Source organism: Aulonocara sp. 'chitande type north' Nkhata Bay, linkage group LG13 (genome assembly GCF_057382095.1).
Source record: "Aulonocara sp. 'chitande type north' Nkhata Bay isolate Kocher_YH1m ecotype deep benthic linkage group LG13, A_spYH_male_GT1.1, whole genome shotgun sequence".
Classification (NCBI taxonomy): Eukaryota; Metazoa; Chordata; class Actinopteri; order Cichliformes; family Cichlidae; genus Aulonocara; species Aulonocara sp. 'chitande type north' Nkhata Bay.
Window position 1 is genome coordinate 9,537,944 of NC_141356.1, and position 17,983 is coordinate 9,555,926.

The 17,983-nt window shown below is 42.0% G+C and overlaps 1 protein-coding gene across 1 annotated transcript; it reads left to right on the top strand.

Annotated features, from left to right (window-relative positions):
- Positions 1–1,546: 1,546 nt before the first annotated feature.
- Positions 1,547–16,816, top strand: gng4 (guanine nucleotide binding protein (G protein), gamma 4). Its single transcript, XM_086258610.1, has 3 exons — positions 1,547–2,057; positions 3,324–3,429; positions 14,610–16,816. The coding sequence occupies exons 2-3, from the start codon at positions 3,331–3,333 to the stop codon at positions 14,736–14,738; spliced, it is 228 nt and encodes a 75-aa protein (XP_086114736.1). The 5' UTR covers positions 1,547–2,057; positions 3,324–3,330; the 3' UTR covers positions 14,739–16,816.
- The last annotated feature ends 1,167 nt before the right edge of the window (positions 16,817–17,983 follow it).

A 17,983-nucleotide genomic window follows, 5' to 3' on the forward strand; every position in this document is an offset into this window, starting at 1 on the left:
TGCATGCTAGGACGATGCTGCCCTTGACTGTGTGAATGTGGATGTAACATTTGCTGCAATGCTCCTTGTTTTAAGGCTTCCCTTAGTTAAACCAGCCCATTTGCTCTTTAAAAACACCATGGAGGCTCATCTCTGTCTTGCCCGTCGCTTAAATGCACAAGAACCACTTTTCACTACTTTACAGGGCTGATTTATTTATTTTTTTGAGAAAGCAATTAACAAACTGTTAGATGCTTGCAGTCGGAGGAAGAAGGCGGAGGAGAGAGTGATTTCCTGAATGCTCCGTGATCCTCACTGATCTCCCACACTTACTTAGCACCTGTGCAGCATTACTAAAAGGGTGCAGTGGGTGTGGGAGGGTTTAGTAAAGAGCGTCGCGTCGGCTGATATCATATACACTACACACATCGGTCTGGGAAACGGCCGAGCAGCTGTTTCTTTTTCTTAACCCACTCCAGGATCCATGTAGCCTTTCTTTACATTCCCACTTACGTTACTGCACTTCACGGTTTCTTAAACGAGAATCAGAAGCACTTTTTTTTCCCCCCTCAGCTACTTCAGTTTAAGTAGAGCCAATGATCTGTGGCCTTAACACAAACTGAGCTTGATTTAATTCCACTAATAAATCAAATCCAGAAAGCAATATCAGACACAGACATGCAATAGGTCATGTTTTTGGTACCTTGTTTCATGTGGGAAGAAACCAGGGTGCATTTCGTTTCTTTTTCTAAGACAGCTGTGAAACAATTAGTTTTTATTCCCTTTTGTGGTGACTGCAGCACCCGGTGACGACTAATGTCTTACACTTACTTGAGAAAGGGATTATTTCTTGTTAACTCATTCCTTTTCGCTTCGACCTGATTTATTTTTCTTCCTGATCCTACGTGGACATGATGTTACTGTGTTTGTTTACTGATTTTCTCTATGAAATGTATGAAAAACTTTATGTGAACCACAACCTCTCAACCCAAATGTGTGTTTGTATGTATTTTTTGTTTGTTTGTTTTTTTATGTAAAAGGTAGAAAATGTGACAGATTTTCTGACGGAAGGAAATATTATATTTCTGTTAATGACTTAAAGCTATGCATAATTTAAGATCATCGTTTTAGGTTGCTTAAGTTGTATTTTGGCCCCTCCTGCTAGTTTTCGGTTTTTTTCCTTTGCATTTTTGGCATCTTGAAGGTTCCTAATGTTTAGTTTTGTTTGTATGCGTGTACGTGTTTGAATGAACCAAGTGATAAGCATATTATAAATATATAAAAATCTATAAATATTTGAAGAAATATTATCGTCGTGTTGATTGTGTCCATTTCTTTGTGTGCGTGTGTTGGGGGAGGGGTTGCGTTCAGGGACATAATGTAAGCAGAAACTCGTGTCGTACTGCACAAATCAGATCGGAAGCACGAACAGGAAAAACAAATTAAAATGTTAAAAGTTATCAGGATGCAAGCCACGCTTAAGAGCGCGTGCAGTCGTTAAGGGTGAGGCCATCAGGGGGACACGGTGATGTCAAAGCTGATAGAAAATAAAATAATAAACGATACGGGGAAAGCCTGCAGACCTGCGCTGCCTTTTGCAGCAATCAAGCTAATTAGAATCAGCCGCTCCTAATTTGACTAACAGGCAGCGTCGGTGCGTTTACGGCCACTCTGGACAGCTGAAGCTCATCCCGGCTCCCTGCTGCTGCTGCTCCTGGTCCACTGATCGAGTGCTCCCCGCCCCACAGCCTGTATCTGATCGTCATACAGAGGTTTCCCCCCCTGCTGCTGCTGCGTAACATCTCTCCAAGTCCAGCCGTGGTGCTCACCAAGACCTCACCGCTTGGAGCTCATCTTCCTACACGGAATACGCACTGAGCGAGCCGCCGAGGCGACATTTAAAGACGCCGAGATTTTTGGCTCCTCGGGTTCAGTCCAGACCGAAGCGAGGCTGGGATTTCCTCTTATCGTTTCATATTTGACAGATCTTTGTGTGTGCGCGCGTGTGTGTGTCTGTGTGTGTTGGGTGGAGTCAACCCGGAATTCTCCCAAATTGGAAAACCACTGGCACATTTCAGGTAGGTCGGCGGCTGCAGGCTACATTAATGAGCGCGTATCCGACCAATGCAGGGATTTATTTCAAAATGTTTATCATCAGTGCAAAAATCATTGCTGCTCCTTCCCCCCCCCCCACATGATGCATGGTTTGCTGTTTTCTGCTCTAACCAGGGCCGCAGCTCGCTGTGTGTCCACAGATTAATCTCCTCTTAGAAATAAATAGTCGCACGCGTTTTCACAGATCTGCATCAGCAATTAGCAGCATCGTTGCATTTGGATAAAACTGCACAGGGGCGAATACAGCCGAGCAACCCTCAGGATGGATGCATCCAAAGCAAACCTAAACGGAGAAGGCCCGATGGCTTCCTACGAGGGTGTGATTTAAAAGCTATAAATTGGCCGTAGAGCTGTGGAGGCTGGAGGGATGGCAGAAGAATTTGTCTTCTTCGACAGTCTGCTTTAAGATAAATACATTTTTTGTGTGATTTTTAACAAAGAATAGATGCGCAATAATAATAATGCATATTATCATAGAAAGGGGGATTGATTCAGCAACCCCTCACCTCCAGTGAAATGCTTCATTTCTTAAGGCAAATTATTAGAAAACACATCTGTGGGCACATCTTTGCCGTGGCTGCCAAACTGGGACATTTCAGTGGTGAGTGGGTGGGTGGGGGTGGCTCAAGGAGGCTAAAATGGGAGTAAGATGTAGTGATTGCGAGAATTGATCTGCAGAGCTGGAGCTGATGTACTCTTGAGGTGAAAGTTGAGAGGAGGAAGGCCAGCAGTGGAAAGATCTGCAGATCCTGGGAGGAACTGGGGAGAAGCTGCAGGTGCTTTGCTTTTCTAGGTGTACCAGCATAAACTCCTGCTGAAGAGCACTTGAGCAAAATACTAGGGGGGTGTGTGTGTGTGTGTCTCTCTCTCTCTCTCTTAATCCCTCCCAGCCCTCCACTCCTTGCTAACCTCCCCCCCCCCCCCCCCCCCCCCCCGCCAGTTGGTCTAAATAATAACGTGACAAAGGAAGAAAAGCAATCATGCATGAGCGCTGGCTGAAAAATGACAAACCGCTGTCCAGCTGATGCCCACAGAGCAGCTTCTTCAGATAACAAATGGACAAACAAAATGGGTCCTTCCAAGTTTCACTGTGTAAAAAGGAACGGGTGGGGGTGAGGTTGTAGTAGAGTAGCTGCTCCATCAGGGTAGAGCTGTTGCCAGGGGGGTGCTGATTTAATGTGACGTTCACTGAGTCTCCCCCCCTCCCTTGCATCTGTTTGGCGTCACAGGAGCACCATGAAGGACGGCATCGCCAACAACAGCACGGCCAGCATCTCCCAAGCCAGGAAAGCTGTGGAGCAACTGAAGATGGAGGCCTGCATGGATAGGATAAAGGTACAAAGCTTTATTGTTGTTATTGTCTGCGCACGTGAACAAATATTTTCACATCGCTTCTGTTACCAAGTATGCAATTACTCAAAAACCGTACCTCCACTTATCATGGAACTGAAAGCTTTGTGTGCCTCTAACATCGGCTGGGATTTTGGAGCAGTTCAATAGGCGCGTCTCGATGAGTGACAGTTCTCAGCAAGCATTTCATTTTTGCTCATTTTTGTCTGAATAAAGCACAAAATTAACTTTGCTGGCTTACAATTGGCAACATTATCACGCTTGGCTCTCATGGCTTCATATTTGCACACAGTAACACTGTTTAAAAGAAGAAATGGCCGGGATGATGGTGCCGTCGTCCAAAAACTGGGAAAAATGCATCAATTAGCCACACTGCATTGGCTTTTCCTCGTGTTTAAAATACTCACTCGTGCACTAAATCTGCATCCTTTATTAATGCACTAATTACTCCTGTTTGAATCACCGTTGGTAAACACTACAGTGCCCAGCTGTTTGAACGTTATTTATTTAATTTTTAAATGAATCCTCATTTCCACAGTGGGGTTGAATTGGCTTGCTGTCAGACGTATTGAGGTAGATCAAAATAAACCTGGCACAAAAAGTAAGGAAATTTGTCTTTGGTCAATTTCTTTTTGTTGTAACAAAAAGCCTCTTGGGAATAAATATTATACAGTTGGAAATCTTGTTTATTTTTCCTTAAATGGTACCACTTGGAAGGAAAGTGCATTTGTTCCGCCCATGAAAAACTTGCCAACTTGGCAAGCTAATGGACCCTGCTGCAGCGGTCAGTTGGTGTCTAATCCAAACATGCCACGTTTGACTGATTTGGTGCTTGCGCTGTAGGACAACGTCAAGCTGCAGAACCAAGATGCAGCATTATTTGGAGTGAGCTCTAGTACAATCTCCAAATTGAAGACGAAGATTCCGATAATGGAGGATGTCAGAGAAAGGCGGTGAAGTTGGCGTCCCAAGAAGACTGTTTTCCTCCCTTGTCAGCACTTAAGAACTGTTAGCAGTCTTCTACAGATTTGCAGGATGACAACGGCTCTCTACCCAGATGATCTAGAACAGGCTCCATGCAATCTCCGGTTTTGTGGCGGCCTGTCCCGAGCCCTTCACCATCAGGCATGTTTGCACTGGTGTCACCAATACGTGCACTGAAACCTGAACATGTGGAGGAACACCATGTTCAACCATGAGTCCAGATCCTGCTTGTGCTTGCCCCTGCAAATCAGAGACTCCATCCAGAATTTGGGAGTGGAGTGGATGGTGTGGCATGCCGGCAGTAATGACATCAACCCCACTGAATACTTGTTTGATCAACTTGAGCGTGCTGTTCAATTACACTGACTTATGACAAATGCTGGTTGAAGAATGGGACACATCATGAGGAGGCGGTGCCAGTGTGACTGTATTTCCACAAATTTCTTTAGGCAGGTTTAGGTATATTTAGAGACCAAGACACACGCTGTACATAGGCATGGAAACAATGTATCACTAGTCCTGTTTAAACCTTCATCCCTGTGACATGGTCCACTTTTCTGTTACTCCAGCCTATTATGTTTTCTTGATTTAGAAGCACAGTGTAATAACTCTGCACTCATAAAACATTCAAGATAACATCCATGTGTTGAATCCTGGGTCCGCTATTACTGTGCACTCTTTGTCTCAGTCCATTATAAAAGCTTTAACCCATTTATTAGATGGCCTGGTCCAGTTGGAGTAAATCACTGCTATTATCTTCCCTCGTCTTTCTTGGATTTCTTTTCTTTAGAGAAGCGCGCCACAGTTTTGAGTATTGCAGTGCTGGCATTTTTGCCAGACTCGTGATGGATGCTTGGCGCACTTTTTCCCACCTTGCAACTCGACTCGGTGACAGTTCAGTGTAATTACAAACTTGCATATTTGTTATTTTGAGTCCCTGGATTGTGTAAAGTTGAATGAGGAATGTTGGGCACTTCTATAGATTGTGTATATAAAAGGTAACTGTGGTCACTATGACATCAGCAGGGCCTCTTGATGTTCTGAAGGAGTACCTCTGACGTAGGGCTGCTCGATTATGGCAAAAATGATAATCACGATTATTTTCACTGAAATTGAGATCTTGATTACGACCTACTATAGAACCAAGTCCGCCAGAGCTTATATTATTTTTTTTTACATGTTGTAGTGCCATTTGTGGGAGCATTTCAAGTTGCTATACAACTATTATAGCCCATATTTTAATAATATGTATGCGTTAAGTCCATAGTAACTACATTAATTGCAAAAAAGTGCAATAAACTACAAAAAAATTAAATCATTTTTGTTTTGTTTTTTACATATATTTCTACTTGGAGAAATTTAAGAGGTTTATCCCTCAAAACTTTAAATACAAAAAAGTTGCAAAAAATAGTTTCCCACCACACGAAATTTATTTTGAGTGTCTTTATAGTTTTATTTTGGAGATACAGCAATTTTTATATACTGCAGGAAAAACGAAAAAACAATCCTATGATGCAAATTTGCAAAGAAAACAGCACGTGCATCAAAATAAACTATTTCCAGCAGTGCAATTCGAGTTCTAAGCATCCCAGCAACTATTCAGAAAAGTCAAACATGACTTATAAAACACCAGTATAGGCTTTTAAGGCCTACAAGTAAAAAACTACATTTTCCGCGAAAATGACGTCACTTCTGGTTTTGGGCAGGAAATGGCGGACATGCGCGATAATTCGCACTGACGTCTGTTTCACTGTGGGAAGTGTTAGGAACAGCTGATCGGATCGGCAAAGCCTGTTTCTGGAATATTATGTTTTTGTTCCTGCAAGCGCTTTTTATGCAATTTTTGCAAAGCTTTATGTGGAAGGAAACCGTGACCGAGGACAAGCTGATGGCATCAGATGTAAGTACAACTCCTCTGGTTTCATATGCAAAAAAAAATTATTGTGCTAGCTTACAGGGCTCAGGGTTCTTCAGGGATTTAAAAATAGTTACACAAAACTGAGCGTGCAGCTCTGACCGGCTTTAAAGGGTTAACAATAACAATGTATTGAATAATGACTTTAAAAAATAATAGAAAATAGTGTGCTTAAAATTCGATTAAAATTCGATTAATTGAGCAGCCCTACTCTGACGTTCATGGACATGGTTGTGGATTGCGTGTGTCAGTTGCATATGTGGGGAGGGGAAAAATAAATGACCCTAAACTACCTCTTTATTTTAACCTGTTAAATGCATTTTAAACACAATCTTGGTTATGTAGTGGAAGGGATCAACAACCAATTTATAGCAATTAGAAGGGAGGGAACGTTCGTCAGCGCTAGCTAGTTGGCAAGTAATTGACGTTTGATGATGTTTGGTGTTTGTTAGTGAGGTTTGAGTTCTTGATTTATGGCTCTGACTGCAATCACTCAAATTAGCGACGTTCTACAAGTAACTGCCCTCTAATTTAAAAGCGCGGACAGATTTCCAGCACATCTTAATCACTCTGAGATTTACGCTGATGGGCTCAACTCATCTGTGATGACTTCTTGCAGCAGGAGACTCGACTCAACTGGTTCTATTCTTGTTTCTCTCACATGAAAAGCAAAGTTGCCAAGCCACTTTGTCATTTTGTAGTTAAATTGCATTCCTGCAGCAACCATGTCACACTATGTGGAAGAATTTCAAACTTATTGTAATTTCACCCCCAGCCGGTCACAGCAGATGGCTGCACCTCTCTGAGCCTGGTTCTGCTCGAGGTTTCTTCCTGTTAAAAGAGAGTTTTTCCTTCTCACTGTCGCCAAGAACTTGCTCATTAGGGCTCCTCTGACTGTTGGGATTTCTGTATTATTTTAGGGGATCTACTTAAAAGCACCTTGAAGTGACAGCTGTGATATGGTACTATTTAAATTAGATTAAATAGCCAGCATGATTACATTAAGCTGTAAACTGATGGCAGATGGACTCTGCCTTATTGGTGTTTCAATGCCAAATTGAGGACCAAAGTTGATCACATGAGTTCTCAAAATCAGGTCTCAATCTTTGAAGCGGCCATTTCAAAGGCAAAGAGACTGCAAGTTCATTGCACAATAATTCTGGTTGTGCTGTAGTCTCCGACCACTGCTGTCTGATCCGCTAAGTGGGATCACTTCTTTTTAACTCCCCCAATCTGCATCCTCACATTTTTCTGAGCCTTAGTGATATCGCTTGAGTCAACATTATCAGATTTGGCCTAGTTCCCTGTCACATAAACCCTCAAACTACAACCGTTGCATTTCCCACCACTGACTTCCACAGCAGACTGTGACATGCCAATAAAATGCACGTGGGTCTTTTTTTTTTTTTTTTTTTTTTTTTTTTAAATAACTTTAGTCCGATGTCTTCTGACAGGCATTGCACGAAGTCTCGGTTCACCTTATCATCGCCTCTGCTGTGCACAGCTTGGAATTCCAAGCAGACCAGCGTGTTAAATGTGAGGGATGAACCCGTAGGAAAGGTGGGCTATGGTGGCTGCTAACCAGCTCTGACAGTAACTTTCCACCAATTTAGGTCAGTGTGGCTGCAGGATTACTTCTCCACCACACACATTATTGTGAAACAGTATTGTTTCCTCATTAAACAACACCTGGTTAAATATTGACTTTTGCTCCCTGTGCACTCTTTGTGGTCGATCACCTCGAGGCTGTTGCTGCAATTAGACATCAGTTTGGTGCTTCCGTCCATTCCAGGCATCATTTTCTCGGTATGTTTACTTCCTGTTTTCTGTTCATGTATCTGGCATGTTGGGGCAATTCTGAACACTTTCTTTTATGAATGACTTCTTATGCAACTTAATGTCATCTCATTCAGTAGGCTCCTCGTGTGTTTGGGGAATGATTGCCCTGCAGATCAGAGGCTGTTCACTCAGCAATATAGCTAAGCATGGAAGCCGGCCAAACACCTTCATTCCTGCTCGGCACAGCACAAAGGCTGCTTACAAGCAAACCTCATAGTCTTAAAAAGTAAAGTGATCCGCCCGAAACTGCAATCAGTTTTAAGAAGATTAGGTATCAATTTGGGCTTCTTTCAGGTAGCTCATCAAAATAAGACCTCATGCGTTTTAAAGATATTAAGTGTACCGAACAGCAAAACCATTACTTGGTTTTTAACACAGCATGTGTGCAATGGGACTGCAGCATTTTTGTAGACAATACAAACTCTAAAATGTCAAATTTTCATTGGAAAATTGCTGAAAATGTTGAATTTTTTTTAAATTTTTCAACACAAACCAGCAGATTGAGTTCAAACCCATTATTAAAGAGCAATTCTTCCTCTGGTTTTGAAGCCTGTTAATAGCAATATCTTTATTATATTAATAAATCTGATGCACTTTGGCTACTTTTTGTGAGATCATTGTGGAGTCTGTGAAAAGTGTTTTTAACAGGACTCCATGCAGTATCCTCGCACTGCTTCCACAGGCACCGAGCCGCTCAGCCAGGATGCTGACAATCAAATGCACTTCATTAACTGATCATCAGCAGGTGTGAGCACCTCTATGAACGCAGCCGTTTTGGCAGTTTGCGTGTCTGGAGCATTCAGGTGTGTTAACGCAATCTGTCCCGGGAGCAGACGTCCCAGCAGTTTCACCCCAAAGGTCAGACGGTGCAGTGCTCTGACAGCCAAGAGCTTCCTCTCTGCAGGCATCAGTTAGCATGTTAAAGTTCATGAGTACATTTAGAAAATGACTGAACAAGTCTGACTTCTTTGGAAGAGTTGTCAGAAGATCATGCAGCACAACTTAAGTTTGCAAACTTGTAAGAATAATGGCGCACTGACTAGTAAGTACTCTATGTAAGGAGACGTCTTTACCTTAGAGTGAAGCAGAGATGATTGAAAAACTAAGACTAGAAGGAAATGAGGAAGGACAAAACGGCACGTGATCTGCCAACCTGAGATGGGGAAACTCACTGCAGTGGATGGGAAAATAAAAATCCAAATTCTCCAGCATCCATAGGATAATGCCAAGAAATCAATGTTTTTTGGGAGATTTAGGCTCTAAAACCATTCTAAATTTGTTCAAACTCTACAAATTTAGAAAGAGTGGTCCAAAATTTCTTCACAAGATGTGAGAGATTGATAGTCCAATTTGTTGCTGCCAAAGGTGGTTTTAAAGCTACTGAATCATGAGTGTAGGTAGGTGTGTCCCCTCACATGACTGTAAGTAGCCATTCTGACGTAGAGCATCAGTGTTCCCGAATCAAAACGCGAGGTTTCCTCCCCCGTATGCAACCGCGTAGAAGAACTTTCAGGTTTTGGATGGCAGTCTTATCAGACTGTCTATGCAGAAAGAAAACCCAGCATCAGAAAAATGGACAGTTTCCTTGTTTGTTTTTTTTGCACATTATGTTCAGGCCTGCAGCCAGTTCTCGAGTGGATTCACAGGATGGTGCCAGAACGACAGCAAGGCAGCTGAAAAAATATTGTTTGATTCATAAATTATTGTCTTGTGACCCACGTCTCTACACGCATTTCAGCAGCATGGAGTTATAAATGGTTTATTGCAATATATAATGAGTCTCTTGTCTTAAGATGAGAATTAAAGTTTTACTGTCAATTTAGGATTTTATAGAAAAAACTGCTTTAATAACAACTCTATTCTTTAGCCAAATCCTCCTAACTTTGGTTTTCATGCAGGTGTTGTTACACTGATGTTAAGTATTGAGGATCATCTGCTTTTTTCCTCTTTTTATATGAAGCGTTAGCTTAGCTGTAATGGTGTTCAGACATTTTCAGGCAACATATTTTAAGCTTTGTTTAAATTTCCAAATTAAGGGGGGGGGGGGGGGGATCTTGTTGCTCTGCAAAACAGCAGCTTCAGTTGCAGCATGATTCACATCTGTATCATTTTCTCGGCGGTTGCTCAACGAAAGCGAGACAGCTGCTAGTATTTAATAACCGCATAGTGCATCAGATGTGGCGATCCAAATAATACTTCATAAAAGAACTCGAATGTGCATGGATATAAAAGCAGAGGGAAAAGGAGACTTGGCCACGCCTGGCGATCCCTTAAATTTAATTAAGGGATCTGACGAGGGAGAGTGTGACAAGAGCGGTCTCTGTGCTGCTGATTGAGGGATCACCACACTCTCATTAATTGCTCAATCAGCCAAAGGAATGTGATCTGTGCTAATTAGGAGGACTCTCCTTCCATCATGGGGCTGCGGTGTAATTACAATCAGTCTGGGCCTGACGACACACACTGAGCAGTACCACTCTCTGTCCTGTGAGCCTCCTGTTCAGAGCAGGAGCATTTGGCTGCAGTTGCATAATAATATAATGACTACATTTACTTTGATTATGAAAATAATTAAACTGTTTGCTTTGTTAGTGTTCACACTTCATGCGAGCTTGGATTCTCTAATTAGTGCCTGAGTTTGGTCTTTTTTTTAGTTTTTAGGTAGCCATTTGGGGTACATTGTGTCTGAGCGACTAATTTTTATTTCAGCTAATTAAAGTTCTGTTAATTAACGCATTAGTCACATTATTCCAAATATTCAGATCACTGGTGGGTCTGTAAGCGTACAGTCACTGATGACGATTGATCCTCTCATGAATGCAGTGTTACAATTCTGCCAACTAAAGTGTGGCGTTGAGTCTTTTTTTTTTTTAGTTTCAGCACAGACACCTCTGTTCTGAAATATCACCGTGTGGTGTATTGAGTATTAGGTGACTTAACAGCTTTTATCAGCAACAGAGGAACTGCAAAAGGGGATCCATGATGTAGGTGCAGACATAAATAATAGAAACGCATTAGCTGGAAGAAGGTGGCGACAGTACCGTGGCTGGAGCAGAAAGCTGACAGAATGATGCAGAGAGGTAGCCATGCGTGGTAACACTGCTGTGTCAGTATGCTTGGCTTTCCTTTTTAAGTTTCATGCATTGCACAGCTTATAACTAAACTTAACTTTGGGTTGGATTTTGCTGAAAGAGGTGCTCGATGGAAATGAAAGCAGCAGTGGGGGGAAATGACTCCGCTGTGCATTTGTAGTTTGAACAGGATGTCGTACTTTCATGGGGTCGTTTTTAAAAGTAGTTCAAAATGAGAGATGCACTCGCTGTCCATCTTCTATAGTTACACTTTGCTTGTACTGGGTTAGAGCACAGTTTTGCCTTTTTAATGGCATCAAGAAGGTGCTTTAAACATTCCTCATGTTTTGGTCGATGCTGACATGAATGCAGTACAGTTGCTAACAATCTCCTGTTCAGTTGCATGCAAAAACGGGTTTGGTGACACTGGAGGCCATTTGAGTACAGTGAAGTCACCGTCATGTTTAAGAAATCAGTCTGAGACAGATTTGAGCACCTTGACGTGCAACAACACCGTACTGTAAGCGGTCATCAAGAGATCTGTGCACCGTGGTCATAAAAGGATGGACATTCAGTAAAAATACGATATGATGGGGTCTTAAAATGATACACAGTTGGTACTAAGTGTGCCAAGAAAATATTCCCTGCACCATTACACTGCCAGCACCCCTGAAGCATTGATACAAGGTAGGATTTGTCTATGCTCTCGTGTTTAAACCATATGCTGCCCTTCCATGTGAGTGTTGCAGCAAAAATCGACTCATGAGACCAAACATCATCCAGTCTTCTGTTGTCCTCGGTGTGGTCTTCCGCTGCTGTAGCCCATCTGCTCCAAGTTGTGACGGGTTGTGCATTCAGAGATGCTCTTCTGCACAGCTTGGTTGCAACAAGTGGTGATTTGACTTCGTGTTGCCTTCCTATAATCTCAAATCAAGTTTGGTTATTCCCCTCTGACATCAACAAGGCATTTTCACTCAGAGAACTGCTGCTCACTCAGTATTTTGTCCTTTAGACCATTCTCTGTAAACCCCAAATGGTGACCATCTCAGTAAATCACCAGTTTCTGAAATGCTCAACCTTGAAAATCCTTTAAATCGCCTTTCTCCCTCACTCTGCTCAGTTTGAGCATGATGACATGTCAAGCTACACCGAGCTACCATCATGCATTTGGCTGATTAGAAATTATTTTTGCATTAATGAGCAGATGTACCTAATAAAGTGGCCATGAGTATATCTAAACTGTTCTTGGGTTTTTAAAAATTTGGGCAAAAGCTAACTTTCCAGTGAGAATGAATTACGATTAGAGAGTCTGCCATTCCTCTCAGCAGTCCAACCATGTGGAACAAAATCAAAGGCTTCACTGCTCCTTTCAGGATGGTCTGTGGGGACACTGGTGATCCCTGACCTTTTAATAATGTCACATTTTTTAATGTGGCCAATATTTCATTTAATGGATAATATCGCCTGGACTGTTTGTTTTTGTGGCATTTAGCAAACAGCATAATGCTAATATGGTAAATATGGTTGATACTGTAAACACGATAAAGCTTCTTAAAGTCGGCTCGCTGACATTAGCGTTTGGCTCAAAACTGAGTTGTTGAGATGGCTACAGACTTTTATTCTTGTTTTCCGATTTACTGGCACAGCATGATGTACCTCAGTGTTTGCCAGACTGTGTGACCTGTGAGCGTATTGTCAAATTGTTGTGGTTGCCTGATGTGAAAGCAAAGCAGGCTGTTTGTGGGGAGAGAGGGAAGAGAACATGTTTAATAGATTTTTTTTTTTTTTAATTAGCCACAAGGACACCCATATCTAAGTGCTTGGTAGGGATGTTGAAATTAAGAAACTGAATAACACATCCTGGTTTTCTGCCATTTCTTCTCTTTTTGTGGGATTTTGAGTTGAAACGGCTCCATTTCAGGCTGCAAGATGGTCGAAACGGTAATGTAACAATCCATGCTGAGGACCAAAGCTGTGCTATTCTCTTGTGAGAGCAGCAGTGGGTGAGGTGAAGTGGCAGGCAGGAGATCAGATGGCTCTGTCCTCCACATAGATCCCTGAGCCCTCGCCAGCCCTCTGATGCAGCTGCTCCTCTGCTCTCCATTTGCCGCCTCCCCTCCCGTAACCTCCCACTCAATTCCCAGTTGAAAACCTGCATTCACATACAGTCTGACTGTACTATAAAATTTATGGTCACCGTTCGACTTTTTTTTTTTTTTTCTTTTCATTTGCCTTGGAAGATGTCACATGCTTCGTGCTATGCTTGTTGAAGTCCCACCTTAAGACCCGTGAGTTACCTCGACGAGCTTTCTCGCCCTGGTTCCTGAGGGTCGGGTAACGGTCATCGGTGCAGTCGCTACAGGCGCTGACAAATCGGGAACATCGGCAATATGCAAGTTGAAAGAGCCTTACAGCAATTTGCCCAGGTCTCATCTGGTGTGAGTTTAACTTCAGAAACATCTGCTCTGAGAATGAATAAATGGTGAGCTGCAGAGATGTGTGAGCTTATTCACCTTGCTCTCAAGAAAAGACGTTTGGGCCTCGTCCACTAATATTTGCACTAAAATGTTTTTACCCTGCGCAAAAAAAGTTTGTGCGAAGCATTACTGTTGGCAACATGAAACGTGCTATCTGCATACTGCCACAACTTTATTTTCCTATGTAAGGGAACATGTTTCTGTGTGGGGGATGAGAAAGAGGAGTCTGACAGAAGACACTAACGCAGTGGGGTCTGAAGAGCAAACCAGTGTTTCCCATTAAAAATGAATAAAAACATAATTTCCAAGATATTTCATAACAGGACTGTTTTTTCACTTCATGCCCAGAGAAGGTTTACCCTGCAACTTCTGAACACTGAGCTCCTTCACACTGGATTTCATGTGACTGCATGAATTTCATGAGCTGCAGTGACCATTTCAACCTCTTTAGCTTTTAAGCACCAACTAGGGAAGCTTCTCACAACCGATCTTTGTCTTATCTCTTAACAAAGATACAAAGAAAGCCAGCATTTAATTGATTCTGGGGAAAAACTAATCATCTGGTATAAATTGTGTAATACGATGTTATTCGCTATTTTCTGGGGGTCCTTTATGCTGCTTTGCAGCTAAAGTGCAGAGATCAGAAATGAGATGCAGCTATGGCCCCAGGATGAGTTTGAACTTTGAAGCCATGACTACTGAACTTTAGTAAGAGAACACTGGAAGCAACTTTAACAACATGAACATTGATTGAAAATCTGAAATGCAGGACTGCGTGTTTCTGGTAGCACCCCCAAAAAACGGCCTTGAAACATCATCACACAGTTTAAAGAATAAATCTGAAATGTCTGATCAAAAAATTTCTTCTGAATATTTCAGGTATCCAAAGCCGCCGCAGACCTGATGGCATACTGCGAGGCGCACATACGCGAGGACCCCCTCATCGTGCCCGTGCCCGCCTCCGAGAACCCCTTCCGGGAGAAGAAGTTCTTCTGCACCATCCTCTGATGAGCTGCTGGTAGAGCTGTGCAGGCATGGCGTTGCCTGGCTTCTCTGTCTTCACCACACCTGAAGCTACTGGCCATAGGCATTGAGCTGAGTTTTGCCAAGGCGGGGACACTCTGTTGTTGGTCAGCTCTGCCCCTGGTGGCTGAAGGTTTTGGGGGAGTCAGCTACCAAACTGGCAACCCAGTGGGCGTATAATGTCTTGTTAAATAGGTTTGTTATTGCTTTGTTATTAGAGAAACAGCCTTGCTTAGTGCTCAAAGAGATGAGAGATGTTTTGGTTTTTTCTTTTTCTGTGCTAGATTTGAACTTGCCTCAGGAAACAACTTTGCCCAGTGTTTGACTTTTTTTTAAAAACATTTATTTCCCCTTTTTCTTTCTGAATAAAAATGTGTAGGTCTTTGTATAAACTCAATCATGACTTGTGTTAGTGTTTTTTTTTTTTTCGTTTTTTTTAAATGGCTCTCAATGCACAGATGTAACTATTAGTAGCAACACTTAAAGCACCACTAAAAATTCGACGACTTCCCTCAGCAGTGGTTTCAGTTTCAGCATCGACAATTAACCCACTCGCTTTAGCACAATCTGATTCAGATTAAAGCCCAGAAACGGAAACCGTATCTCACAGTGAATAATTTCCGCTGCACTCTCAGTAAGAATGAGGCGGCCGCACGTCGCATTCTGCTGCAAAGAAATGAGTGGACTGTTTTTTGAAAGGTGCAGAGCTAATGTTTCAACAGCCAGATGAGTTCTTCGGGGTTATCACTGTGCAAACAAGCCCTTAAGTCAAGAATTATTTATGAATCTGCCACCTTCTGCCCACTCTAATGCATTCTAACTTTGCTTCTCGGTTTGATTTGCTCTTTTCTTTCGAATCTGAAAAAGCATCAGTTAATCCTGCAGCTCTCTGCAGGAATAGATATAAAATATCATTATTATTTTATTTTTTTGCAGGACATCTTGTTCCCTTCAGCAGTCTCTCTTAATTTCTGGGCATGTTTCCTGAGCCTGATTCTTTTCCTTCTTTTCTTCTTCCTTTTTGCCTGTCCTAGAGTGAATGGCGAGGCCTTTGACATTAATACCAAACTGGAGGCCTGCATGTTTCTCTGCTCCTTTTTGACAGCCTCCTCTGTTTCCGAGGGACCGTCAGTCTCTTCGAGTGTACAGTATGTTACGGTGCCAACTTCTGTGGGAGCGGTGTGATCTTCACACTGTGCTTCCCGGAGCCTTTTCTTTTTCTGTTCTGGGTTTTTTCTCTTTTGGAAGAAAAAAAGCACACTGTCGAAACATTTCCTTTACATGGTAGTTGAATAGCATTTGCTGATTTTTATGATGACTTGTTCTGATCGTTATTAATATTGTTATCAGTAGTATTAACGAATATCTGTTGCACAGCACTGACAGCTACATGACGTGCAGTGCTCCTAAGCCTGTATGATACGTAGAGGAAAAAGAACGTTTATAAATCATGCAATTATTGATACTATCGTGAGTATTTTTTAAAAACAGCGCTGAGGGTCGTTTACATAATGGGGTCCCTTTTTTCTTCTTTTCTTTCTTTTATTTGGAGGTTCAGGCTTTTTGCATCAAGGTTTCTATCATCGAAGGGGAGGGTGAGTGGGGACTTCCTTTTTGGTACTTGAATAGCCATTGCATTAGGAATCGGTCTCTGATACTGGACCGTAACAAACGCAGACTCAATTGTCTTCAGGATAATTATCGACTTTATTTCCTATCTGAAAACCTGAGCTGACCTCAGGACACTCTCGCTGACCTCATCTCAAGGATGGTGCCAAAATCTGAAAAGAAATACGACGGCTAGAGATGAATATTGCATGGATTTATTTCTATTTATAACAGAACTATTATGATATGAAATATTGCCTGTTCATTGACTTTTCTGGGTGCTACTCTGCACATAATAATCTCCCTGGAGTCCGGATATGTCAACAACGTGCAGCTGTATTCATGAATGGTATTATTGTTTTTTTTGGGGGGGGGGAATAAATAGCATTTACATAGCAGACTTTGTAAAAATCCTTTGACGGATCAAATGAATTAAAAGAAAACGGCAACCCACAGTGTGCTGTGTCTTCAGTATTTTTCTCTCTTTCTGGCATCTGTCTGATCACACCGACAACATGCTGCAAATCGTTCTGGGTCTCGCAGAGGAACATCGTGTTTCGGTGTGTATTGGAGACCTCCTGTGGCTGAGCTGAACCATGGGCCATCTGGATGCACTCTTGTGTTTTTTTTTTTTTTTTTTTTAAAAAAAGAAAAGGATTACGATTCAGTTCAGCCTTGGCCAGTTTGCCTTCTATTCTGCAAATCTAAAGCGGGAGGGCATTACATGTGCTGGGTGACAGCACAGTTTGCACGAAGAACGGCCTCGATTTTTATGATTCGAGGTATCCGCGGCTGACATCAGCATTCACGTTGTCTGCTGTTGCTCCTTCATGTCTCCATCCATGCATCCATTTACATCCTCACTGGGGGAATAGGCCAAAATTACAACTTTGCACCTAATTTAGTTGATAGTGGTTATTCTATTTTTAGCTACTTTTCACTGCACTTCATGGTCTGATGATCGGGTCAGAGGCAGAATTGGTTTTTTTTTTTTGGACAAACAAGGAAATCAACTCTTGCGTGTTGATATTATGAGAGATAGCAGTTATGATTTAATGCACAGCACTGACAGTTTTGATGAATGACACTGAGAAGGTGAATACTGGTATCTCTTATTGATTTTTTTTTTTTTTTCTTCGCCCGGTTGATCCCAAAGGGCTAGGATGTAATTAAGAAGTAGTCAGTGTTATAGTTTTTCTTTTCTTTCTGTTTTTTTTTTTTAAGGCTTGGGACCAGCTGTGCTGTGGATTATCTACATTTATTTCACATTTAAACCCCAGTGAGAGGCAAAGTTTCTCAGTCAGCATCTTACAGTGAATGATGGGCTCCTCCATGAATACGCTTCTGGTTTCTAAAGTTGAAACGCTTTTGTTTTTCCACAATCTGAAAAATCTTGATCTCTGTCAATCTACACCTTAAATCTCTTGGCAATTATATTGCTTAAATTTAGTTGTTGGTCATGGCTACATCAAAGTTAAGAAAAATCCTTTTGCTTGTGGAAACGATATGCGCTATTGAGAAGACAAATGGTGTACCCAAAAAAAACCCCTAAAATTAGGTCCCTGCATCATTGCAGGCACATTGTTCCCATGTGGGACCTGACTGGATAAAAAGAAACTTTT